General features: G+C 36.8%; 1 protein-coding gene across 1 annotated transcript; it reads right to left on the reverse strand.

Annotated features, from left to right (window-relative positions):
* Positions 1-398: 398 nt before the first annotated feature.
* IRAK1BP1 (interleukin 1 receptor associated kinase 1 binding protein 1) lies at positions 399-27,748 on the reverse strand. The gene is made up of 4 exons (XM_023223094.1): positions 27,388-27,748; positions 13,609-13,674; positions 778-908; positions 399-677 (listed from the first exon to the last, which is right to left on the reverse strand). Exons 1-4 carry the CDS (start codon positions 27,700-27,702, stop codon positions 407-409), a joined length of 783 nt encoding a protein of 260 aa, XP_023078862.1. The 5' UTR covers positions 27,703-27,748; the 3' UTR covers positions 399-406.

The following is a 27,748-nucleotide window of genomic DNA, read 5'->3' on the forward strand; positions in this document are numbered from 1 at the left end:
TTGTCTTACAATTTAAAAAGTATTGAAGCCTAGTTTTTACATAAAACTTGGTTTTATATAAAAATGTGGCTGAGAAAATGTTAGCTTAAATATCTTTAAAAATTATCAAATGCAAGGGTCAATATTTGTCCTTATAATAGAAATATTACACATGTGCTTGTATGAACTGTCAGTATATAAGTATGTACATAATACATTTATTTCTCAAGAGTGTTTTTCAGAGTAGTCTTTTAAAAATAGAAAGTGAACATAAGTATTCTGTGGGACTACGTTCAAAGATTTATAGATTTTGGAAAGAAATAGCTTATCTCCTATACTATATATATATTCAGGACAAAAGCAAACATTATAAAAAGTATAAAAATAGGTAAAAAGATACAAGTACAATAATAATTTGGTTGGAATTTCATAGGTGCTTTTTTCTCTTCTCTTTCCCCTTGACCTCAAAAGTTATAAATACTTTTGAAGCAGCATGTATTGTTGCACTTTTGATTTTTTGTTGTACAGTTAACGAACTTGAGAGTCTGGATGACTGGTGATCATCTATTTGGCCTTCCCATTCTTTTGTTTCTTCTTCTTTGATTAGTAAAGGTTTTCCTAAGGTTTGGCCAACAAGGTTACAGACTTCTTGAGCTTTGCGCCACGCATTCTCAACAGCAACAAGACAGGCTTGCCGTCTTAGGAATTAAATGGAGAGATTATTAATATGACACTCAATGAAATGTAGCACTGGATAGTTTTGTTTAAAGAATATCTTAAAGATGTGCTTAAACTTACCGAAGATTCTCAACAGAACCTGGAGTATGATAGAACTGGGGTGGGCTGATGACAACAGAGCTATCTAGCTTTTCAACAAGAAAGTTACAAATGTTTTGCATTTTTCCAAATTCAGTAAATGTAATGCAGACCTGTAAATGAAATGACACGATATTATTTTCATGTCTGATGTACTGTTTCAAGATTTTCTCTACATCTAAGTAAAAAAGTATAGCCAGACGATGAGGCCATTTTATAGTATGTAACAGATTTTTAAAAGCCTATTTGATACTTGTAACTAAATTATTTTGTTCTTTAAGATTTTTGCTTTTGAATTTTCAAATTTATCTAATATTGTCTTGAACATTAAAAATTTATATTTTAAACCAGGGATTTTTAAATGAAATTGGAGGAGTTTCTCTTAAATCTCACTACTTGGCTAAATTTTAATCCTGATAACTAGACATGATTCCTTTGTCTGGCCAATGCCCTTAGCTTCCTGATTAGTAGTAATTATGTCATACTTCACTGCTGTCATTGAGAAATGTTTCTTCTTCCAATAGTTCTGTTCAGATCCATATGTGGAAGCTAATGTATTTCACTCTGTCTTCTGCCTTTAAATATGTGGAAGCAGTCCTTATATTTGGCAATACTTTAAAATCGGTCTGTAAACTCTTCAATGAAGAGAACTAAACCTTGTCTTATTTTTTTTAAGAGAGACAAGATCTTGCTACGTTGCCCAGGCTGGAGTGCACTGGCACAATCATAGCTCACTGCAGCCTCAAACTCCTGGGTTCAAGCGATCCTCCTACCTCAGCCTTCCAAGTAGGAAGGGCTACAGGCATGCACCACCATGCCCTGCTAATTAAGAACAATTTTTTTGTAGAGGTGGAGTCTCACTATGTTCCCCAAGCTGGTCTCAAACTCCTGGCCTCAAGCAATCCTCCCACCTCAGTGGTTGTAGGCATAAGCCACCACACCCAGCCTAAACCTTCTGTTCTAAAGAACCCTTACACAATCTCAATATGCAAAACAAAAAGTACAGATATTAGAGAATAAGCTGGAGTAGCAAAGACAGATATAAGATAACCTCGCCTTATATAATGCAGAACATCTGTCTTTAATCATATATATATATACACACACATACATACATACATACATACATACATATATTTTTTAGGACAGGGTCTCTTTCTGTTTTCCTGGCTGGAGTGCAGTGGTGTGATCATGCGCTCACTGCAACCTCAACCCCCGGGTTCAGATGATCCTCCTGCCTCAGCCCCCTGAGTAGCTGGACTACAGGAACGTGCCACCATGCCTAGTGAATTCTATTACTTTTGAAAAAGGTATAGCACTTTGTAACCACCATAACAAAAATTTAGACCTGTTCCAACACCCCTAAAAATTATCTCAAGTAACTCCTTTATCAGTTCCTTCCCCAGTTCCTAAACTCTGGCAACTACTGATACATTCTCCACTGTTAAAGATTTGCCTTTTTCAGAACGTCATATACATGGAAGCACACAGTATGTAATCTTTGAGACTACTTCTTTCATTTAGCATAATATATTTACAATTCATCCACACTGTTGCATAATAGTTTTTGTTCCTTTTATGCTGAACAGTATTCGTTATATGATCTAATCACAGGTTGTTTTTTTTTTTTTTTTTTTCTTTTCCATTTAGGTTGCTTCCAGTTTGGGGCTATTATAAATAAAGATACTGCTTTTTCAAAGTAGTTTCTAGATCCTTTGTATTTCCAAATATATTTTGTAATCAGTTTTTGTCAATTTCTATTTTTTGAAAAGCTGGCTGAGATTTTGATTAGGATTGTATAGATTAATTTAGGGAGAACTGATATCTGGAATAGTGAATCTTCCAAACCATGAACAAGAAATGTTTCTCCACTAATTTAGGTCCTCTTTAATTTCTCTCAGCAATGCTTTGCAGTGTTTAGCATACAGGTCTTTCACATCTTTATAACAGATTTATCTCTATGTATTTTAAATTTTTTCATGCTTGCTAGTTCTAATAGCTTTTTTTGTAGATTCTATCAGATTTTCTACAAAAATGGTCATGTTGTCCATGAATTAAGATAGTTTTACTTCTTCCTTTCCACTCTGGATGTCTTTCATTCTTTTTCAAGCACAATGGTGAAAGCAGACATGAACGAAGACATCTTTGTCTTGTAGGCACAAAGCATTCAGTGTTTCACCATTAAGTATGACAGCTGTAGGTTTTCATGGATTCCTCTTATCAGTTTAAGGAAAATCTCTACTGTTCTTATTTTACTGATAATTTTTACTAGGAATAAATAATAGGTTTTGTTAAGTGCTTCTTCTGTATCTATTGAGAAGATCATGTGATTTTTTTCAGTTTGTTAATATAGTGAATTAGATTGACCAATTTCTCAGTGTTAACCAACTTGAGATACACCATACTTGGTCATTATGTATTAATATTATTCTTTATACTTGCATGTAAAGGATACATGTGTGTGTGCAGTGTGTATGCATGTATGTGTATAAATCATTAAATTTGGCTAAAATTTAGTTTATGATTTTTGCACATGTTTATGATGGATATTGGTCTGTAATTTTCTTTGCTTGTAGTGGTATTTTTCTGGTTATCTTCTGACCTCAAAGAATGAGCTAGGAAATATTTCTTCCTTTTCAGTTTTCTGGAAGAATTTGCATGGAATTGGCATGATTTCTTCCTTACACACTTTCTAGTTTCCTTTTCAATTTCTTTTTTGACACATGAGTTACTGAAAAGTATGTTTTTAAAATTCAGCATATTTGGGGGATTTTCCTGAGACCCTTCTATTAGTGGTTTTTAATTTAATTACACTGTAGTCAGTGAACTTTGTATGATTCAAATCCTTTTTTTTTTGAGATGGAGTCTCGCTCAGTCACCCAGGCTGGAGTGCAATGTCATGGCATGATCTCGGCTCACTGCAATCTCTACCTCCCGGGTTCAAGTGATTCTCCCATCTTAGCCTCCCGAGTAGCTGGGATTACAGGTGTGCATCAACATGCCCAGCTAATTTTTGTATTTCTGTAGAGACGGGGTTTCACCACGTTGGCCAGGCTGGTCTTGACCTCAGGTGAACTGCCCACCTCGGCCTCCCAAACTGCTGGGATTATAGGTGTGAGCCACTGCGCCTGGCCAAATACTTGTATATGACACAGAATATGGTCTACGTCGGCAAATGTTCAATGTGCACTTGAAAGGAATGTGTAGGCTGCTGTTTTTGGAGTGTTCTATGTATGTCAAGCAGGTCAAGTTGGTTGACAGTGTGATTCAAATCTGATATATTCTTTTTTTTTTTTTTTTTTTTGAGATGGAGTCTCGCTGTGTCTCCAGGGCTGGAGTGCAGTGGCCGGATCTCAGCTCACTGCAAGCTCCGCTGCCTTCCGGGTTCATGCCATTCTCTCACCTCAGCCTCCCAAGTAGCTGGGACTACAGGCGCACTTGGCTTGTTTTTTGTATTTTTTAGTAGAGACAGAGTTTCACCATGTTAGCCAGGATGGTCTCGATCTCCTGACCTTGTGATCCGCCCGTCTCGGCCTCCCAAAGTGCTGGGATTACAGGCTTGAGCCACCGCGCCCGGCCGATATATTCTTATTGATTTTCTGTCTATGGTTTTATCAACTTGAAAACGGGGGGGGGGGGGGTACTGAAATCTACAAAAACTGTAGATTTATTTCTTTGTAGTTCTATCACTTTTGCCTTAAGTACTTTGAAGCTTTATTATATATATAAATATTTAGTGCTGTATGTCCTCTTGATTGACTTTTATCATTATGAAATGACCGTCTTTATCTTTGAAAGTCTTTGCTCTGAAATCTACTTTGATTACTATAGCCACTCCAGCTTTCTTTTATGTTAGCATGACATATCTTTCTCCATCCCATTACTTTTAACCGATACATGTCTTCATATTTAAAGTACACTTCTCTCAGGCAGCATGTAAGTGGAGTCAACTTTTTAAATACAACTTAAAATATCTGTATTTTAATGAAGGTATGTGGACCATTTACATTTAATGTGATTATTGATATGGTTAAATATAAACCTGTGGTCTTGTTATTTCACTTTTACTCATTTTCTGTTTTCTTTTTGATATTTTTATTATATTATTTCACAGCTTTCATTGACTTACTAGCTGTAACTCCATTATTTTAGTGTTTGCTTTGGATTTACAGAATACATTTTTAAGTTATTACAATCTACCGTCAAGAGCTAGAATACCATTTCACATATACCTTTGTAACATTGTACTTCTGTTCTTCCCTTTTTGACCTTTGTGCTATTTTTGTTATATATTTTATTTATATGTATGTTATAATCCCCGTAGTTTATCATTATCATTTATTTAGTCAGTTATCCTTTTTTTTTTTTTTTTTTTTTGAGACACAGTCTCGCTCTGTTGCCCAGGCTGGAGTGCAGTGATGTGATCTCGGCTCACTGCAACCTTCGCCTCCTGGGTTCAAGCAATTCTCCTGCCTCAGCCTCCCAAGTACCTGGGACTACAGGTGTGAACCACCATGCCTGGCTAAGTTTTGCACTTTTAGTAGAGACGGGGTTATGCCATGTTGGCCAGGCTGGTTTTGAACTCCTGACGTCAGATGATCCACCTGCCTTGGCCTCCCAAAGTTCTGGGATTATAGACGTGAGCCACTGCACCCAGTCTAGTCAGTTATCTTTTATATAAATATAGAGATTTCTAAAGAGATTTATGTTAAGAAAAACCCACTTAGTGTAAATTCCTACTTTCTGGTATCATTCTTTCCTGCTTAAATGTCATTTAAATTTCTCATAGTGTAGGTCTACAGGTAATGAATTCTTTCAGCTTACTGGAAAAGTCTCTGGTCTTTGTTTTTGAGCACTACTTTTGCTGGATACATTAATATAAACTCTTGGTTGTGAGATATATATATATATACACCTTTTAGTTGTTTAAAGATGTGGCACAACTGTCTCCTTGCTTGCACTGTTTTCAACGAGAAATCTGTTGTCTTATCTTTGTTCCTTTGTAGATAATATGTCTTTTTCCCCCTCCTCTGGCTGTTTTAAGATTTATCACTGGTTTTGAGCAATGTGATTATAATGTGTACTGGTGCATTTTTAAAAAAAATTTAATGTGCTTACGGTTAGTTGAACTTTTTGACTCTGTAGGTTTATAATTCTCATCAAGTTTGGAGATTTTTGGGTCATAATTTTTCCAAGTATTTTTCTTGTCCCCCACTTTCCTCTGCAATGGGACTTCAATTATATGTACAATAGGCTATTTGACGTTGTCCTATATTTTATTAACTCATTTTTATGTCTTTCTTTTCTGTGTTTCATTATGGATAGTTTTTATTGCTGTATTTTCAGGTTCATTAAGCATGTCTTGTATAAGGTCTAATTTGCTGTTAATCCTATTGAGTATATTTATTATCTCATACACTGTAGTTTTCATCTCTGGAAATTCAGGTTTTTTTTTTTTTTTAATATCTTGCACACCCCTCCTTAATTTTTGAGCATGTGAATTACAGTCAAAATAACTTTTAATGACTATGTCTTTTAATTCTAACATCTGTGTCACTCCTGAGTTGGTCTGATTTTTCTCCTTACTATGAGCTTTACTTCTCTGCTATTTTACAGACTGGAAATATAGGTAAACCAAATTAAGATAAAATTTCATAGAAATAAATGTAAAATCCCGCAGTTCACACTGAAATAACAGTAACAAAGATGAAAGAAATATGATTTAAAGATAGCACATGATAAAGACACTTTTATTGGTTATAATTATTATGACTATAAGCTGAATTGAGGGACCAATGTGATGCAAATGCCAAAAAGTTAATTCAGTCTTACATGTGTTATTAGAAATAAATATTCTAGAATAAGGGAGATAATCAACTTTCCCTAGTTTAGACTGGCCAAATCATAAGCAGAACAATGTAGTTGTAGATGGTTTAGAATGAAACTGGCTAACTAAAGAAAGAGTTTGTTACATAAGAAATGGCCAAACAGGATTCTTACCCTGGAAAAGAAAAAAGTAGCATCAATATCAAAATGAACTTCAAGTATATATATTAAGGAAGAAGTATTTACCTTGTTTTGTTTCTTCTTACAGAGGTACACTAACAGATGGCTACTAGTGAGACAATTTTGGCTTAATGTTCAAAGATTCTGTACTGATCAGATGTCTGAAATGGAATGAGTCTTATATATTCCTGCCTATATATGTATAAAATATTTCACAATAAAAATAAATATTTAAAAAAGATTGGATGGAATAATATATGGAAAATGCTTAACACATAGCAGGCATGCAAGGAAAAGGAGGGGGAAAGAAGAGGGAGAAAACTATATGAGAAGTTACACTACTACTTTTTCTACCTGATACACAGTATTGAATACCTACTATTTCCCAGGATTAAAAAATTCCTCTAGGCTGGGCACGGTGGCTCATGCCTGTAATCCCAACACTTTGGGAGACAGAGGCAGGCGGATTGCCTGAGGCCAGGAGTTTGAGACAAGCCTGGCCAACATGGTGAAACCCTGTCTCTACTAAAAATACAAAAATTAGTCAGGTGTGGTGGCAGAAGCCTGTAATCCGAGTTACTCGGGAGGCTGAGGCAGAAGAATCGCTTGAACCTGGGAGACGGAGGCTGCAGTGAGACAAGATCACGCCATTGCACTCCAGCCTGGGTGACAAGAGTGAGACTTCGTCTCAAAAAAAAAAAAAAAAAAATTCCTCCAAACACTAAGGTTATAACATGAAAATAACGTAAAAAGTGGAAAGAGTACTGGTATAGGAATCCCAGAGTTAGGATTTTAATCCAACCCTCCTTCCCACCTCCAGTCATTCACCTACCATTAAAGTCATCACTTAGAAACTCTCTTTTAAAATTAAATCAACAGTCAGTGTTTGTATTATTATGATTTTTTACAGCTGAACAACAGAGTGTACTATGATCGCATTTCTTTTCTTCTGGTCTTCATTGAACTCCTGGGAATTAATAATCACTTCATTTTTATTTGTTTGCTTTCTTAGCTGTACATGTCCTTCAAACCCTCTGACAAGAGCTGTAAAATTCAAATAAATAGGTCAAATTAATTTGGTAATCTTTGAGTTCCTTTATTTTTTTTCTTGGAGACATTTTACTGAAGCCTTAGTCCACCTGTCCCCTGAATCTGGGGATATTCCTTTGCCATTACCTGGGAACTCCTGTTTTTCTATTTCTTGGTTTACTTCCTCATGTATGGTAGGGAAATGTTTTGAGACCTTGTATGCAGGAGTGATGTTTCACGTTTTTAACATCTTTAAGAGGGCATTAATCCATCTGATCCTGGTGAAATAAAGAACAGTGTGACAGTTCTGGTCAGCCCTGTCTGCTTGTCCTTGTATTACTTTCTCCTTTATTGTTTTTTGGATGGGTAAGGATTTCTAGATTAGACATTGTTTTCTCTCAGAATTGGAAGATGTTGTTGTCTTGCCTTTTAGTTACTAGCTTCCAGTGTTGACAATGAGAGGTCCAACTGCTGTTCAGATTTCTGACCCTTGGTTTGGAACTATTTTTCTTTCTCTAGAACTTTTGGGGTCCTTTTATTCCTGGGGTTCTAACATTTCCAATACGCTTTGATGAGTTTGTTGTTGTTGTTCATTGTGTTGGGCACCCACTAGGTCCACTGAATATGGAAATTCAAATCTTGCATTTTGGTAAATTTTGGAGAAATTTTTTTGATTATTTTATTCTCTTTCACTCTGTGCTCTCTTGTTGGACTTTTTTTTTTTTTTTTTTTTTTTAATTATACTTTAAGTTCTGAGATACATGTGCAGAACATGCAGGTTTGTTATATACACATACCATGGTGGTTTGCTGCAACCATCAACTTGTCATCTACATTAGGTATTTCTCCTAATGCTATCCCTCCTCTAGCCCCCCCATCCCCCTGACAGGCCCTGGTGTATGATGTTCCCCTCCCTGTGTCCATGTGTTCTCATTGTTCAACTCCTCCTTATGAGTGAGAACATGCAGTGTTTGATTTCCTGTTCCTGTGTTAGTTTGCTGAGAATGATGGTTTCCAGCTTCAACCATGTCCCTGCAAAGAACATGAATGTATCCTTTTTTATGGCTGCATAGTATTCCATGGTGTATATGTGCCACATTTTCTTTATCCAGTTTATCATTGATGGGCATTTGGGTTGGTTTCCAGTCTTTGCTATTGTAAATCGTGCCACAAAAAACATACATGTGCACGTGTCTTTATAGTAGAATGATTTATAATCCTTCAGGTATATATCCAGTAATGAGATCGCTGGGTCAAATGGTATTTCAGGTTTTAGATCCTTGAGGAATTGCCAGACTGTTTTCCAAAATGGTTGAACTAATTTACCCTCCTACCAACAGTGTAAAAGCGTTCCTATTTCTCCATATCCTCTCCAGCATCTGTTGTTTCCTGACTTTTTAAAGATCGCCATTCTAACTGGCGTGAGATGGTATCTCATTGTGGTTTTGATTTGCATTTCTCTAATGACCAGTGATGATGAGCCTTTTTTCATGTTTACTGGCCACATAAATGTCTTCTTTTGAGAAGTGTTCACATCCTCCACCCACTTTGATGGTTTTTTGTTTTTTGTTTTTGTTTTTGTTTTAATAAATTTGTTTAAGTTCCTTGTAGAATCTGGATATTATCCCTTTGTCAGATGGATAGAATGCAAAATTTTCCTCCCATTCTGTAGGTTGCCTGTTCACTCTGATGATGGTTTCTTTTGCTGTGCAGAAGCTCTTCAGTTTAATTAGATCCCATATGTCAATTGTGGCTTTTGTTGCAATTGCTTTTGTTGTTTTAGTCATGAAGTCTTTGCCCCTGCCTATGTCCTGAATGGTATTGCCTAGGTTTTCTTCTAGGGTTTATATGGTTTTAGGTTTTACACTTAAGTGTTTAATCCATCTTGAGTTTAACATTTTTATCTTTGAAACAAAGATAAGCGGCATGGTAGGTGGAAGGTAGATAAAGAATTTCACGCCTTTTGGAATGAAATTTTCGGATATTATGTCAAAAGTGATGTTCTACTGTCTGATATTTCTTTGTTTTTTTTTTTTTTTTTTTTTTTTTTGAGACAGAGTCTCACTCTGTTGCCCAGGCTGCAGTGCAGTGGCCGGATCTGGACTCACTGGAACCTCTGCCTCCTGGGCTCAAGCTATCCTCCCACCCCAGCTTCCAGAGTAGATAGGTCTACAGGTGCCTGCCGTCACATCTACCTAATTATTGTATTTTTTTGTAGAGACAGGGTTTTAACATGTCACCCAGGTTGGTCTGGAGCTCCTAGGCTCAAGCAATCCACCCACCTCAGCCTCTCAAAGTGCTGGGATTACAGCCTTGAGCCACTGTGTCTGGCCTCATCTATTCTTTAAAAAAAATTTATTTAGGGCAGGCTAGGTGGCTCATGTCTGCAGCCCCAGCACTTTGGGAGGTCGAGGCAGATAGGTCACTTGAAGTCAGGAGTTTGAGACCAGCCTGGCCAACATGGTGAAACCCCGTCACTACTATAAATACAAAAATTAGCCAGGTACCTGTAATCCCAGCAACTCCAGAGGCTGAGGCAGGAGAATCACTTGAACCTGGGAGGCAGAGGTTGCAGTGAGCTGAGATCATGCCACAGCACTCCAGCCTGGGCGACAGAGTGAGACTCAGTCTCAAAAAAAAAAAAAAAAAAAAAACTGGAGCTGTACTGAGGTGTAATTTATACATAAAAACTGCACATACTTAGAATATACAATTTGATGAGTTTGGACATACGCATACACCTGCGATATCACTATAATCAAGACAATAAATGCATCTATCACCTCCAAAATTTTCCTTGTGTTCTTTGCTTTGTGCATGTGTATGATAAAAGCATAACATGAGATCTACCCTCTTAACAAATTTTTAAGTGCACAACACTGTGTTAACTGTAGGCACTATGCTGTATAGCCCATATCTAGAATTTATTCGTCTGCATAACTGTAACTTTATACCCATTGAATAAGAAATTCCATTTCCCCTTCCCTCCATTCTTTGGCAATCAGCTTCTATTTTTTGCTTCTATGATTTGATTATTTTAGACTCCTCATGTAAGTGGAATAATCCAGTATTTATCATTCTGTTACTGACATTTCTCTTAACATAATGTCTTGCAGGCACAGCAATGTTGCAAATGGTAGGAGTTCCCTTTTTTTTTTTGAGGCCAAATAATATTTCATTGTATGTATATAACACATTTTCTTTATCCATTTATCTGTCTATGAACATTTGGGTTGCTTCCATATCTTGGCTGTTGTGAATAATGCTACAATGTCTATGAACATTTGGGTTGCTTCCATATCTTGGCTGTTGTGAATAATGCTACAATGAACATGCAAGTACAGTTATTTCTTCCAGATCCTGATGTCAGTTCTTTTGGATACACATCCAGGAGTGGGATTGCTGAATCATATGGTAGTTCTATTTTTAATTTTTTGAGGAACCTGTATACTGTTTTCCATAATGGTTACACCATCATACATTCCCACCTAAAGTGCACAAGAAAGTGCACAAGCGTTCTAATTTTTCCGCTTTCTCAACAGCACTGTCTTCTGTTTTTTTTTTTTTTTTTCTGAGATGGAGTCTTGCTCTGTTGCCCAGGCTGGAGTGCAGTGGCGCTATCTTGGCTCATTGCAACCTCCACCTCCCGGGTTCTAGTGATTTTTCTGTCTCAGCCTCCCAAGTAGCTGGGATTACAGGTGCCCACCACCACACCTGGCTAATTTTTTTGTATTTTTAGTAGAGATGGGGTTTCCTGACCTCGTGATCCGCCCACCTCGATCTCCCAAAGTGCTGGGATTACAGGCATGAACCACCGTGACCAGCCAATCTTCTGCTTTTTCGATAATAGCCATTCTAATAGGTGTGAGGTTATAGCTCAATATAGTTTTGATTTGTATGTCTCAAGTAATTAGTGATGCTGAACACCTTTTTTTATACCTTTTGTCCATCTGTATGTCTTCTTTTGATAAATGTCTATTCAAGTCCTTGGTTCATTTTTAAAATCAGGTTATTTGCTTTTCTTCACTTGAGTTGTAGGAGTCTACCAACCATCTCATCTCCTTCCATATATTTAACAGTACTTAAGAATACTGGTATGTGTTACACAGTAGGTTTTAGTGTTTGCTAAATCCATAGCCATAAAGCCACACATTATTATTAATGCTTAGGTTGGTACATTTTGTATTTTGTGATCCCAATACTCTGGTTTCCACTGACTGCTGGTGCTGACCTAAGGGCAATCATGTATTGGACTGTGTGATATGATATAAATTCTGGCTACCTGGAATCCCTATAGAAAATATAATCTCTCTATAGGGATTATATTCAGATTATCTCTTAAGAAATCTGAATATAAAACATTAAAAAGGTAAGTAAAGTAGAAGGAAGAGGAGCAGAGTTTAGCCAAACTCTCATTTAGTCATGTTTTAAAACAAAGCAGCTCTAATGCTCTCTTTCTGCATCTGAAAGGTCAGTTCCTAGAACTCAGTGGTTTCAAACACGTTCCAGTTTTCCATGAAGCCTGGCTATGTAGTTTCTGGGACTGTTTTCTTTTTCCAATTATTCCCTTGGTTCCTTCTTAATAAATCTACTTAACTAAGATAACTTGCTCCTATTTATATTCATTACAATCTGAAGTACTAACAGATAATAATTACTGGAGGAGTACTATAACACATTACTAGCTTTTAACCTCTGTAATTTGGATCAGACTGCTCTTCATACTGTTTTGAAAGGCATTTTCCAGTTCCTACTACTACAAAATAAGTTTTGCCAAGTGGATCCCCAAAATCATAACGAGTCATTTAAAAATTCCTTGACACAGTAAAATTTTAAGTGGAGAAATCACAAAATGATTGCAGGAAGCATTGGGGCAACAAACAGAATACTGTGGAAGTTGCTTCTCAAGAGATAAGAACCCAGGGTTCTAATTTCTAATCTAATTCTTGTTATATGACCTTTGAGAAATCTGGGCCTAAGTGATTTGAACCTAAGGTCACCTCTTTAAAGTCAGAAAACCAATGTATCGTCTGCCTGAAGACAGAAACAGGTGATGGAGATATTTTCTACTCCAAAAGACAAAGATTCTCTCATTTGATATACAAGATTTCAATATAACTCCACTCTTTGTTTCCTGTTACGAGGAAGTGACATGGACTAGGCACATACTCCAAAATGTTTGGAATCAGAAACAGCAGTCCTTTAACCTAACCACCACTAGAACACACTCTGATTTCACAAAATCCTGGCCATCGAATCTTTAAATATAAGTAAAAAGTATAGGCAGCTGTAGGAACTAAATGTTGTCATTAATTGAGTGTACTGAAAATAGTTTTATTTTTTAATTTGTATAAAGGTTAAAGGGTTTTCATTTTAAACAATATTTATCACAATACAGTAAAATTGCACTGCAAAACAAAAGACTGCTGAAAAGTATTTCAAATCCTTTGGGTTATAACTTTGTTTATTTGCTTTTTATCTAAAAAGAGATTTCTGTAGTGTTACCTGCACATTAGATGATAGTACTAAAATTTTATTTAGCGGCAATTAACTGCTATTTCCCACTTGCTGTTTTTATTCCATTTTAAACTATTTCTCTTAAATCTCACTAAATTTATATAAAAGCTGAAATAGATATATAAAACCAACATGATTTTGAGAAAAATAATCTTCTATCAATATCATGAGAAGCATTTTCACCATTCCAGTTCAAGAATAAAAATAAATGTCTCCATAAAATCATGTTGCTTCCAATTATTTGTTAAGATAAGTACATACCTCTGCTTCCATGTGATAAGCATTTTCCACTCTCCTAAAATCCTTTGTCATAGTGATATTTTCTGCCTGAAACAGAAAAAGTCCAAGAATATGATTACTAAACATCTGATGCAATTACACTAAAACATAAATTAGAAACCTAATTAAAATCAGAAAAACGTAAAGTATGCAAAAAGAACTCTGCCTGATGTTTTAAAACTTTCCTAAAAGTGACATAAAATGAATTCAGAAATCTATAAATGTTTGCTTAAAATTTCATGTCACTTTTTTTATAATTTATATTAGCTTGTAATGAAAGTATGAAGTTAGGGTGATATATACATGAGCAATTGTTTGCACATAAAGCATACTTAATGTTGAGTGTCAGCATTTTAAAAAATATTTAATTTACAAATATTTTAATACAAAATTACCAAATATGTATTATGTGCAACTCTGGGCAAGTTACTCAATACTCAATTTTTTGAGCCTTAGTTTCCACATTTATAAAATCAGGTTAATATCATGTACATCACATAACATCGTTTTGCAGATTTAATGAGAAGTTGTATATCGAGTAGTTGGCATAGGGAAGGCACTCACCAAAAGTCGAGACTATACCACTATTATATAAATATTTATTGAAACATCTAACCTGAGCCAGTTTGGTTTTAAAAAAAGTAGTATTAATACTTATGTATTCTCAGGAAAAATACAAGGCATATAATTCTGACAAAAAAGTTGAATTTCTTATTTGCTTTCCAAAAGGGTTTTTAAATTCAGTGACTAAAATCTTCAGCTACTCTCATTCTCTGGGGACAAGCAAAACTTGTATTTTATGTAATTTTTTTGTACTTTTCAAAATATATGTTAAATCAATATACGATTATGCCAAGTAATTTAATTATGTTATTTGAAGAAGACATGGTTGAATCTAAATTCTAAGATATAAACTAATTACAAGCAGTTTATGTTATCCAGAAAAATTCTTAAAAGTTTTAACCTAAGTTAAAAGCTTTTGACTCAAGTTCCAAATATCACTCTGATGTTGGTCAGTCCCATGAAAATATTAGTGCAACATTTTTATTATGAAAGTAATATCTACTCATTGTGGAAAATTTAGAATACAGGTTAAGTACAAAACAGTACAGTAGTTCTCCCTTGTCTACAGGGGATAACTTCCAAGAGATACCTGGAACTTAATACCATTTTCCAGTAATTTAGGACACTCCCTGTCCCCATCACCTTAAGCAGTTATGTCACTCATTTGTAAGAACTGGGTTCATTTGTCAAGAGAATAAATTTTATCCTGGGATTGATCCTGTGATAGGTTCTTTGATGACTCTTTCCCCCAGTTTACATACATCAAGCTTCACTATTTGTGATTTACAGCTCTGTGAGGTTTGACAAATGCATGAAGTCATGTACGTACCACTCCAGTACCATAAAGAATAGTTCTTTCACCTTAAAAATCCAGCAGATACCTGAAACCACAGATAGTATCCAACCTTATGTATAATATTTTTTTCTGCTCTGATAACCCAGACAGCTACAAGTGACTAATGGGTAGGTAGCATATACAGCATGGAAACACTGAACAAGTTATGATTCACATCCCCCAGTGGGACAGAGCAGGACACAGAGATTTCATCACGCTACTCAGAATGGTGTACAGTTTTAAACTTATGGATTATTTCTGGAATTTTACATTTAATATTTTCGGACCAAGACTGACTGCAAGAATTAGGGGTCTGTACTATATATATTGCTTGTAATCATTTTTTCACTTGATTAACATGAAACTTTTTGTCATTTAATATTTTATGACATGTAAACATACATCATAAAACATGTCTCATTTTTCACTTTTCTGCAACTTCACTTGATGAACTTCTGACTGAAAAATTATGAGAAATAATTTCATGAAAGGTAACTGGAAAGCAAAGTATCTTTTATTGCTATCTTTGTTTTTAATAGTGTTTTTTAAATAAAAGTACATGCTAATCAAAGAAAATCTAATACTAGCGAAAATAACCAAAAAGTAGTAGTATTCTCAAATCCCATTACTGTTAATATTTTAGTAAACATTTTAATAAACCACCAATGCATATAAACGTATCTAGATCTATATACAGACTTTTTCATAAATAAAATTATATTGTACATTTTGTTCTTAACTATTGATTGACAGAGTCTTGCTTTGCTGCCCAGGCTGCAGAGTAGTGGTACAAGTATGTCTCACTGTAATCTTGAATCCCTGAGCTCAAGTGATCTTCCTGTCTCAGCCTCCTGAGTAGCTAGGAGGATGCCCGGATTTTCTAAAAATTTTTTTGTAGAGCTAGGATCTTGCTATGTTGATAGGGTGGTCTCAAATTCCTGGCCTCAAATGATCCTCCCACCTTAGCCTCTCAAAGTGCCGGGATTACAGGTATGAGCCACCACACTTGGCCTGAACTTTTTAAAACAAACTTTTAATTTTGGAATAATTTAAAATTTATGGAGAAGTTACCAAGATAGTACAGAGTTCCCATCTACCTCAGTTTCAGACTTCTCTGATGTTAATACTATAGTATATCTGTCTAAACTAAAAAGCCAACATTAGCAGATTACCATTAACTAAACTCCAAACTTTATTTGGACTTCACCAGTTTTTCTATTAAATGTGCTTTTTACTACTACAGGATCGAATCCATGATACTGTATTGCATTAATTCATCAAGTCTCCTTAGTCTCCTCTGGTCTCTTGATAGTTTCTCAGTCTTCCCTTGCTTTTCATGACTTTGGAAGTTTTGGTCATGTATTTTGCAGAATGTCCCTCATTTTGACATTGATGTTTTCTCATGATTAGACTAGGGTTATAAATTTTACGAAAGAATACTGTAGAGGTGAAATGCCTTTTTAATCACAACACATCAGGCAGAACATGGTATCCACATGACACTACTCAAGATACTAATACTGGTCACTTGGATAAAGTAGTGTTTGCCAGTTTCTTCCACTGTAAAGTTACTATTTTCCCCTTTCCATACTTTATTAATTGGAAGCATGTCACTAAGTGTAGCCGACACTCACTCAATAAATACTACTTTGTTTATTTTGTTGTTCAATTGTTCTAGCTTTGGCCATTGGCACTTCTTTCAGCTTGGCTCCTTTATCTGTTTGAGATACCCCTTTCCTTTACTTGTTGAGCACTTTCTTACTTTCTGTTACAATATATTACAGGCTTATGTAGTTTCCCTGTCCCAGTCCTAGAATAAGCCATTTCTCCAAGAAGCATAGTACCTTTTCTTTTTATGTAGAACCAAGATCTGAATGCTGAGACTGCTCACTGCTATTGGGGTGTCATTCCTTCCAGGCTCTCTCAGTGGACAGAGCTAGGGTATATATATATATATATATATATATGTCTATGTGTGTGTGTATATATATGCACACACATAAAAGTTTTCCATCTGTACAATATACAAAGTTAAAGATGCATTCACACTGATGCTTTCAATTCTAATCCTGAATCACAGAATTCATTTTAACCTTCCATTTTTATCTGTAACTTCCCTCTCTGAGAGTGAGAAACCTGGCTCCCACCATCCGCTATCCACTTATTTGTTTAACCCCAGTATACATGTAAAGCAGTTTCAGACTTGTTAACAAGTACCCCTTTGGAAAACATATTTACCAACTAGAGCATAGAGTTTTTGTATCTTTATTCTTCATCCTTATAATTTCCAGTCAAAACACCATTTTCCAGTAATTTAGGACACTCCCTGCCCCCATCACCTTAAGCAGTTATGTCACTCATTTGTAAGAACTGGGTTCATTTGTCAAGACAATAAATTTTATCGTGGGATTGATCCTGTGATAGGCTCTTTGATGCCTTTTTCCCCCAGTTTACATACATCAAGCTTCACTATTTGTGATTTACAGCTCTGTGAGGTTTGACAAATGCATAAAGTCATGTATGTACCACTCCAGTACCTTAAAGAATAGTTCTTTCACCTTAAAAATTTCTCCATGCATCTCTTTTAGTCAACCACTTCGCCCTCCAACAGATTGTTAACCACGAATCTGTTTTCGGTCCCCATAGTATTGCTCTTCTCCAGGAGATCATATGAACAGAATCAAAAAATTCAAAGCTTTTGGGTCTGGCTTCTTTCACTGACTAATATGCAGCTAAGATTCACTCACATTGTTTTGTGAATCAATTCTTACTCCTTTTTATTGCTGAATAATATTCTTTTGCTTGGATGTACCAGAGTTTTTAAAATCCATTCCACTGCTGAAAGACATCTTGGCTGCTTCCAGTTTTAGAAGTTATTAATAAAGCTGCTATAAACATTTGTGTACAGATTCTTATATGTACTTAAGTTTTCAATTCACTTTGGCAAATTATCCTAGAATGCTGACTTCTATGGTAAGTCTAATTTAACTTTGTAAGAAACTGTAAGACTACCTTCCAAAGTGGCCATATAATTTTGCAATCGCACCAGCAATGAATGAGAATTCCTGTTGCTCTGCATCCTTCCCAGCATTTGGCATCAGTGTTACCATTCTAATAGGTACACAGTAGTATTTCATTGTGGTTTATTTTCCATTTCCCTAATGACAAGTAATGTTGAGTATCTTTTCATGTGCCTACTTGCCATCTGCATAAGTTCCTTGTTGAAGTGTCTGTTAAGATCTTTTGTGCATTTTTATTGAGCTGTTTGTTACTGCTGAATTGAGTTCTATATATGTTCTTGATACAAGTCTTTTATCAGCTATGTAATTTACAAATGTCTTCTCCCAGTCTATAGACTGATTTTTCATTTTCTTAACAGATACAAGTCCTTTATCAGCTATGTAATTTACAAATATTTTCTCCCAGTCTGTAGATTGACTTTTCATTTTCTTAACAATGTTTTTCACAAAGTGAGTTTTTAATTGTGATAAAATACAATTTATCTTTTTCTTTGATTCATGGACTGCGCTTTTTGGCAATACAGGTTGAGCATCCTAAATGTGAAAATCCAAAATTCAACAATCTCCAAAATTCAAAACTTTTTTTTAGCACCAACATGATGCTCAAAGAAAATACTCCTTGGAGCATTTTGAATTTTAGATTTTTGGATTTGGGATATTCAGCCATTAAGCATATAATGCAAATATTCCAAAATAAAAATCTGAAATCTGAAACATTTCCGGTCCCAACATTTTAGATAAGGGATACTCAACCTCCGTATCTAAAAACTCATCTTCAATCCCAAGGTCACATAGATTTTCTCCTTTTCTTTTTTCTAGAAGTTTTGTGTTTTACTGTTGGGAAAGGCAATCTCATGCTATATAGTCTTTTGAGCTACACTAAACTGCCCAGGAATGGGCCGTGGCCCTGGAACACTTGGTTACTAAGAGATAAAGTATCTTTCAGAGCTTGTGCTGGGCTTGTTTCCTGGTATGGGAATACCTTCCCCATTTCAGACTCAATATGTACTTTTTTGTTCTACTTTTTAAAGGTTGTATGTCATATGACACCTGGCCAACCTCACACTACTGTATCTGTACCCTGTAGGAAGGGGACTGAGTCCTTCTGTTGCAGCACAAGAGATGTGCATCCTGGTCAACTGCTCCTGCATTAGCTTCTGGGAAGGAGTTGCTGGTCATGGGGGACTGACACCTACTACTGACTCTGATCTCACTCTTGTCTTTTCTCTACATAAGTAAGGTTTGTTCCATCCAGTGCTTGACTGCATTGTTTTCTTGGTGACTCTCATATTAAGATGCAGTCGGCAGAAGTGCTTGGACTTCTATCCTGATAACAGGCAACAGATGCTACATGTGCAATATTGACCAATTTTGAACAAAGTTTTGTATAAGGTGTGAGGTGACTGTGGAGGTCCATTTTTTTTTTTTTTTTTTTGCATATAGACATTTGACTGTTACAGCAACATTTGTTAAAAAGACTCCTTACTTTACTGAATTGCTTATACACTCCTATTGTTTTTCTCTCTGAAAAACAATCTTAGAACCAGTAAAATACTTATTCATTTTAGTCCAGTGACTTTTATTTTTTATTTTTAAAAAATTTTTATTATTATACTTTAAGTTCCAGGGTACATGTGCACAACGTGCAGGTTACATATGTATACATGTGACATGTTGGTGTGTTGCACTCATTTACTCGTCATTTACATTAGGTATATCTCCTAATGCTATCCCTCCCCAGTCCCCTCATCCAATGACAGGCCCTGGTGTGTGATGTTCCCTATCATGTGTACAAGTGTTCTCATTGTTCAACTCCCACCTACGAGAGGGAACATGTGGTGGCTGGTTTTGTGTCCTTGTGATAGTTTGCTCAGAATGATGGTTTCCAGTTTCATCCATGTCCCTACAAAGGACATGAACTCATCCTTTTCTTTGGCTGCACAGTATTCCAGGGTGTATATGTGCCACATTTTCTTAATCCAGTCTATCTTTGCTATTGTGAACAGTGCTGCAATAAACATATGTGTGCAAGTGTCTTTATAGTAGCATGATTTATAATCCTTAGGGTATATATCCAGTAATGTGATGGCTGGGTCAAATGGTATTTCTAGTTCTAGATCCTTGAGGAATTGCCACACTGTTTTCCAAAATGGTTGAACTAGTTTACAGTCAACAGTGTAAAAGTGTCCCTGTTTCTCCACATCCTCTCCAGCATCTCTTGTTTCCTGACTTTTTAATGATTGCCTTCTAACTGGTGTGAGATGGTATCTCATTGTGGTTTTGATTTGCATTTCTCTGATGACCAGTGATGATGAGCATTCTTTCACGTGTCTGTTGGCTGCATAAATGTCTTCTTTTGAGAAGTGTCTGTTCATACCGTTTGCCCACTTTTTGATGGGGTTGTTTGATTTTTTCTTGTAAATTTGTTTAACTTCTTTGTAGATTCTGGATATTAGCCGTTTGTCAGATGGGTAGATTGCAAAAATTTTCTCCCATTCTGTAGTTTGCCTATTCACTCTGATGGTAGTTTCTTCTGCTGTGCAGAAGCTCTTTAGTTTAACTAGATCCCATTTGTCAATTTTGGCTTTTGTTGCCATTGCTTTTGGTGTTTTAGTCATGAAACTATTGCCTAGGTTTTCTTCTAAGGTTTTTATGGTTTTAGGTCTAAGATTTAAGTCTTTAATCCATCTTGAATTAATTTTGAATTAATTAGTAGTATAGTTTGAAGTAATGAGGGGAGAATTTGCCCTACAAATGTTTCATGAAGATAATAATTTAAACAGAGTCATACTGACACAGGACCATAACAAGGATCAAATGAACTAATTAATTCTGTAACTAATTCAACAACATTTGAAGATTACAAATAGCAATAACCACTAACATTTCAAAGCAGTAGGTAAAACAAAGAATACGGAATCCTCATATCATACATCCTTCCCCTACTCCGTCTGAGCAGTAACTATGTGATTCAGGGTAAGCCATAACAGGTCTAAACTATTTAGGATGATCACATCTGATTTACTACAGGATTAGGTTAAAAGATGGACAGAAATCCAAATCTAAACTAATTGGTCTGGCATTTCTCTGGCCACAAAAATAAGCTTGGACTACGTAGGGTAAACGGTAGTATTTTAAAAAATAAATGTGGTTGCAGGAAACAAAGACTATTATTTTTCTTTTTAAGCCACAGTATAAGATGTAAGGCTTGGGAATGTTGCAGCCATTTTAGTATAATGCAGGAAAATGAAGGTAAAGCCAAGAGAACTACATCAAAGTATGCAGAACCTTGACAATGAAAGCCCATATTACAACTTGACTTTTCAATTATGCAAAGCAAGGTTCTTGCACGTGTAGTAAGGGAAAGACAGACTTCAGTAAATGGTGTCAGTACAGTTACTTACCTATGTCAAGAGAAAACAAAACTCTTGTCCTTATACCAAAGTAAATTCCAAGCACAGCACACATATCTAATGTACTACAAAGGTTCCTTAAGAGACCAGGAAATATTAGTTAATAGTTCTATAAGGCTAGGTATGGTGGCTCATGCCTGGCATTCCAGTGCTTCAGGAGGGCAAGGTGGGAGGATTGATTGAGGCCAGGAGTTTGAGACCAGCCTGGACAACACAGGAAGACCCTGTCTCTACAAAAAATAAAAAAAATAGCTGGGCATGGAGGTGTGTGTGCCTGTAGTCTGAGCTATTTGGGAGGCTGAGGTGGGAGGACAGCTTGAGTCCTGGAGTTTTAGGCTGTAGTGAACAATGATAATATCACCCTACTCCATACTGGGCAACAGAGTGAAACTTTGTGTTTTAAAAAAAAAAAGTTATATAGCTTTATGCTTGAGAAGAACCCAACACACCCAATAAACATTATATACAAAGGTAGAAAAAATACAGAAAAAAATTAATGACTTTGGCTAAACAAAACTTTAAGATTTTGAATGTTCAATACTATAAACTAAGTTATACAGCAAATAAAAAACTGAGAAAAATTTTTGCAATATATGACAGGTTATTTACAATCTTTTTTTTTTTTTTGAGACAGAGTTTCACTCTGTTGCCCAGGCTGGAGTGCAGTGGCGTAATCTCAGCTCACTGCCACCTCTGCCTCCTGGGCTCAAGTGATTCTCCTGCCTCAGCTTCCTGAGTAGCTGAGATACAGGTGCCCACCACCATGCCTGGCTAAATTTTATATTTTTAGTAGAAACAGGGATTCTTCATGTTAGCCAGGCTGGCCTTGAACTCCTGACCTCACATAATCTGCCTGCCTCAGTCTCCCAAAGTGCTGGGATTACAGGCAAGAGCCATCGTGCCCGGCCAGGTTATTTATAATCTTAATTTTAAGGTTCTTATAAATGTAGTAAGGTAAAGACAATATAAAAATGGGCAAAATATTGTGAACTAGAAATTTGTATTTAAAAAGTTCAAGTTCAAATGATAAAGAAATAATAAATGACAGTATCAATTTTTGGACTATTAAGTTGGCAAAATTACAGAAGAAAATAATGCCTACTGTGCCAAGTGAAGGTGTAAACATATATTTTTAGAATACAATTTTTCATAAGCTTTCAAATACACATAATCCAGGAATTAATGTCCAAAGAATATTACTAGTTGAGGATCCCTAATCTGAAAAACCAAAATGCTCCAAAATCTTAAACTTTTTGAGTGCCAACATGACACTCAAAGGAAACTGGAGCATTTTGAATTTTGGATTTCCAGAATTACAAATATTCCACTGGTACATATAAAATACAAATATTCCCAGATCCACAACTTCCGAAATCCAAAACATTTCCGGTAAAGCATTTTGGATGGGATGCTCAACCTGTAATTACGGACATGTATAAATATGTAGCTTACAAGGACATTCATGTTGTGACCATTTTCAAAAATGAAAAACTTCATCCAATGTCTATGTTCAATTTGTTGCCACTACTTCTTAATTTGGGTGCCCCTAGAAACAGATCCTAAGACAAAAATTTGCATACAGTTAATTTTGAAGGTGATCCCAAAAAACACCACTAACAGAGTGGGATGCAAGACAGATAAGGAAAGAAAGGCACTAAAGGATGTGTTGTCAAGCAAATTACCACTGTGGTCAACTCAAATTTAATCCTGCAGAGAAACTCTAGGAACCAGGGTGGAACACATACCTCAGAATTATCCTACCCCAAGGGGTGAAGATGCTGGGGTCTCTTTCCATTCATTTCCCTCAGTCATTCTAGTTCCACATTAGCCTTCAGATGAAGGCTGGTGGGGCTGGGGGAGAGGACTTTAATTCCCTGGCATTACACTCTGGCCCCATTTGCAGACAGAGTGGATTCTGGCAGCCAGGGAAAGTTTTCAGGCAAAGAATTTACAAATGTTGTCAGATGGAAGCTGGGCCTACATGCACACAAATGTGAAATGCCAAAGGATGTAAGCAGTGGTATCAATAGCATCAGCGACATCTTCCCTGCCTAACATCTCAATTACGCACTGTCAAGAGAATAAAGAAGCAACATCCTGTAGTGGTTAAGAGCATGGACCCTAAGGTTAAAATTCTGCCACTTCTTGGCTATGACCGTGGGCAAGCAACCTGCTAATAATCACCGTGGTCCTCGGAGTTCTCATCTATAAGCAGCCTTATCCTCATGTCCCAATCACCTCCTAAAAGCCTCCTCCAAATGCCATCATACTTGGGATTAGGTTTCAACATATAAATTTTGGGGGGACACAAACATTTAGTCCATTGCAAGAACTATATATCTTGATATGTCATGATACAAGATAAGTTCTCTTCTGCTGCTCCTGTGGAATACCTCCTACTGGGTGTCACGGTGGCTGAGGTGGTCTGTTGTGAAGCAAAAAGGAGAAAAGGGGTCTCTTTTTTAGCTGCACTCTGTTAGAGGAATCTTACAGTAGTTTTGGTCATACTGCAATGGGTTAAAGGGGTTAAACACTCCCTTCAGCATTTACTCCTAGTCCTCTCTTGCACTAGAACTTACATATGCATCCTGAATGACAGAAACACTTTTGTGAAGGGAGGACCAGACATTGTGAGGTCATTTTATGCCTACAGTAGGAGAAAGGAGAAAATAAAAGGGAAGCAGAGATATCAGGGTAATTCTTGGTAGCATTCACTATATACCAAATCTACTAGCTCCTTGATCTTGGACGCCCAGCTTCCAGGACTGTAAGATATAAATTTCTGTTGTTTACAAGCTACCCAGTCTATGGTTTTTCATTACAGCAGACCAAACAAACTAAGTCAATATTAAGTGTTGTTTAAAAATGAACAATAGGCCAGGTGCAGTGGCTCATACCTGTAATCCCAGCACTTTGGGAGGCCGAGGCAGGGGATCAGTTGAGGTCAGGAGTTTGAGACCAGCCTGGCCAATATGGTGAAACCCCATCTCTACTAAAAATACAAAAATTAGCCAGGTGTGGTGGAAGGCGCCTGTAATCCCAGCTACTTGGGAGGCTGAGGCAGAAGAATCGCTTGAACCTGGGAGGTGGAGGTTGCAGTGAGCCTAGACCGCCTCCATTGTACTCCAGTATGGGCGACAAGAGTGAAAGTCCATCTCAAAACAAAAACAAAAACAAAAACAAAAACAAAAACAAAACAAAAACAAAAACGAACAATGAACAATGAAAAGAAAGGCTTAATGTTTGTTGGTTGAATGAGTAAATATTGCTTAAAACTTTAAAACACTTTTCAATGATAACCACATAGCTGAGTAATTTGTTCATTTATTGTTTCATTGTTTCTTTTATTCATTCAGAAGGTATCTTCTGAATACACATTATGTGAAGTGTATGGACCATAACTCATACAGGCAAAAAAAGAACAAATGGTCTTGGTTCTGGAGAAGTTTAGAATATGGAGGAGAGACAAGTAAATTAAGAATTATGATACAGGATAAGTTTTTATTACAAGTATAGGGAGTGAAGTGTTGTATGGTAGGGATTACTGTTATATTAGGAAAGGAATGCCAAGGTGAATTTGGGCTGATTTTTTTTTTTTTTGAAACAGGGTCTCATTCCATAGCTCAGGCTTGAGCTAATTCCTAAAGAAAAATACAATAGAGGGGAGGCAGATATGATAGGAAATGAGGATAGAGAGTCAGGCTCTTTTTGCCTTTTTTTTTTTTTGAGATGGAGTTTCACTCTTGTTGCCCAGGCTGGAGTGCGCTGGCGCGATCTCAGCTCACTGCAACCTCCACCTCGTGGGTTCAAGCAATTCTCTTGCCTCAGTCTCACAAGTAAGTGGGATTACAGGCATGCACCACCATGCCCGGCGAATTCTGGTATTTTTAGTAGAGACGGGGTTTCGCCACATTGGTCAGGCTGGTCTTGAACTCCTGACCTCAGGTGATGTGCCCTTCTCGGCCTCCCAAAGTGCTGGGATTACAGGCATGAGCCACCTTCAGCTCCATCTTTTAAGCAAAGGAGTTTGGATTATGAGGAGCCCTTTAAGCAGGGAAGTGATGTTTATAAACCTTACAGCTCAGAATTCTAAAGTTTAAAATGAATAAGGACTTTGTGAAGACCCATAATTCATCCTGAAAATATAAATGATATTTTGTATTCTCTCCTGAACAAATTATCTACATGACTTCTTTCATCAATTAGCAGAGATAATTGGGAGGTTACTGTCCTTCTTATGTATTGAATTGAACACTGAATCTTAATATAATTACTCTAAGTTGGACTTAGTAATTTATTTACTTACTTATTTATTTGAGAGAGTCTCTGTCGCCCAAGCTGGAGTGCAGTGGCGCCATCTCGGCTCACTGAAACCTTCACCTCCTGGGTTCAAGAGATTCTCCTGCCTCAGTCACCCTAGTAGCTGGGATTACAGGAGTGTGCCACCATGCCCAGCTGATTTTTGTATTTTTATGAGAGATGGGGTTTTGCCATGTTGACCACACTGGTCTTGAACTCCTGGCCTCAAGTGATCCACTTGACTTGGCCTCCCAAAGTGTGGGCAATACAGGCATGAGCCACCATGCCCAGCCTATGCTGTTTTATAGAGTCATGTGAGCTCCATTTTTATTTTATGTAAATAACTTAAAAACTTATCTTATTCAACTACTGCACTAGTAGCAGTTTTTTAAAATGATTTTTCTACATATTAAACCCACTTTACTCACATTATTTATAATTATTTGTATTTTTCTAAATTGTAAAATCATTTGAAGAAATCTTGTCCATATGACTTTGTAATAACTCATATGTTTGTATTATAAAGGCAATGCAAATATCTTTTCTTGTTAAAAATAAGGACTTGCTTTTTCAGGGTATGGCATTTTTTCTTGCAATAGACTGGAAGTAACAATGTCTGCACTTTTACCAATTCAGTGTTATCCTGGATAAGTCACATCTGTGGTCTTTGGGGTCCTACTCTGTAAAATGAGAAAATTGAAATAGTTCATCTCTAAGATTTCTAATTTTCTTACATTCTAATTATCAGCAGAATTGGAAGCAACTTACATTCTGGTTTCAGGAATACATGAGTTCAAATATTGCTCTACCTAAAGTTCACAGCATTGTTTAACCTCTTTAAATTTGGAAAACGGGGATATTAAAACACGCCTAACAGTGCTATTGTGTGGATTAAATGATGGCTTCTATTTTTTTTTCTTTCCTTAGGAGTAGGCTTAAGGTAAGATTTGCTTAGTGATTTGTCTCATGGACATCTCCGTTAAAAGTATTTCATATATGTGGTATCCACAATACTGGCTTGACTTTTTCTTTTAAGTTAAACCTAAGAAGGCCGAAGAAATTTTGGGGGAATCATTACAAAATGAAAATCATTATAAAATGAAAATGGACGCAACTTCTTCCCCACTCCCCAACGTTACTGTTTGCGGAACATACTCAAGAACCATTCCATGCAAAGTTTTACATGATCGGAAGGAAGCAGGTCGTGCTCTTCACTTGCCAATTCCATGGTGCGGAATAAAAACAAAACAAAACAAAACAAAATATTTAGTGTCCAGCACTCCACTTGGGCAAATATTTACAACTAACATTTCAAGTTTTACCATTTCATCACTTCAAATTTAAAACAAAATCACTGAAGCAAATATCGCCTGGTAAAAACCTACCCAATTTGCATTCTTGCATTTTTAATTTGCCTGAGGCCAATAATTACCTTCGTCTAGGAGAAGAATGGTTCAAATGTTCATTCTGCCAGGTCCTGGCGTCCCCGAATACCTTTGCGACAAAGACGTCCTAAACGCTCCAGACCCTCCACATTTCCCTTCCCCTCTAGAGTGGGCCGTGGGGCCCGACCATCTGCCAACCCTTTTGTGTCGTCTAGCTCGCATTTCCTCCCCCGCGGAGATCTCACCTGCACGCCCTGCTGCTGGAGGCTCTGCGTGATGTAATCTAGACGGCGACAAACGCTCTTTTTGGCCTCGGCCGCCGCCTCCTTGGTGCTGCTCACTCGCATCACCACCTGCGCCCGGTCCGGGCCCCCAGACAGTTCTGAGGTTCCGCTTACGTGCACCTCGCGGGTAGCAGTTTGGGCTTGTGTTGAGGAGAGCGGGTGGCGGAGGCCGGGTAGCGTCTCTCCGCCTGAGACTAGGTTGTTCGCCGGGCCCCTGTCAGCCCAGGGAACCAGTTCCACGAACACCCGGGTCGGAGGGGTCTTTTGTAGAGACATAGCGATGGCAGCTCGGTTTCCATAGTAACTACCGGCTGACGGCGGC

This window comes from Piliocolobus tephrosceles, chromosome 5 (genome assembly GCF_002776525.5).
Source record: "Piliocolobus tephrosceles isolate RC106 chromosome 5, ASM277652v3, whole genome shotgun sequence".
Classification (NCBI taxonomy): domain Eukaryota; kingdom Metazoa; phylum Chordata; class Mammalia; order Primates; family Cercopithecidae; genus Piliocolobus; species Piliocolobus tephrosceles.

What these genes read in the sequence shown, in the direction of transcription:
- IRAK1BP1 (XM_023223094.1), bottom strand. Translation starts at nt 27,702, where the DNA reads ATGTCTCTACAAAAGACCCCTCCGACCCGGGTGTTCGTGGAACTGGTT. An exon ending in CTTATCACATGGAAGCAGAG is followed by an intron (nt 909 to 13,608) that starts GTATGTACTTAT and finishes TTTCATTTACAG; the next exon opens with GTCTGCATTACATTTACTGA. An exon ending in GGTTCTGTTGAGAATCTTCG is followed by an intron (nt 678 to 777) that starts GTAAGTTTAAGC and finishes TTAATTCCTAAG; the next exon opens with ACGGCAAGCCTGTCTTGTTG.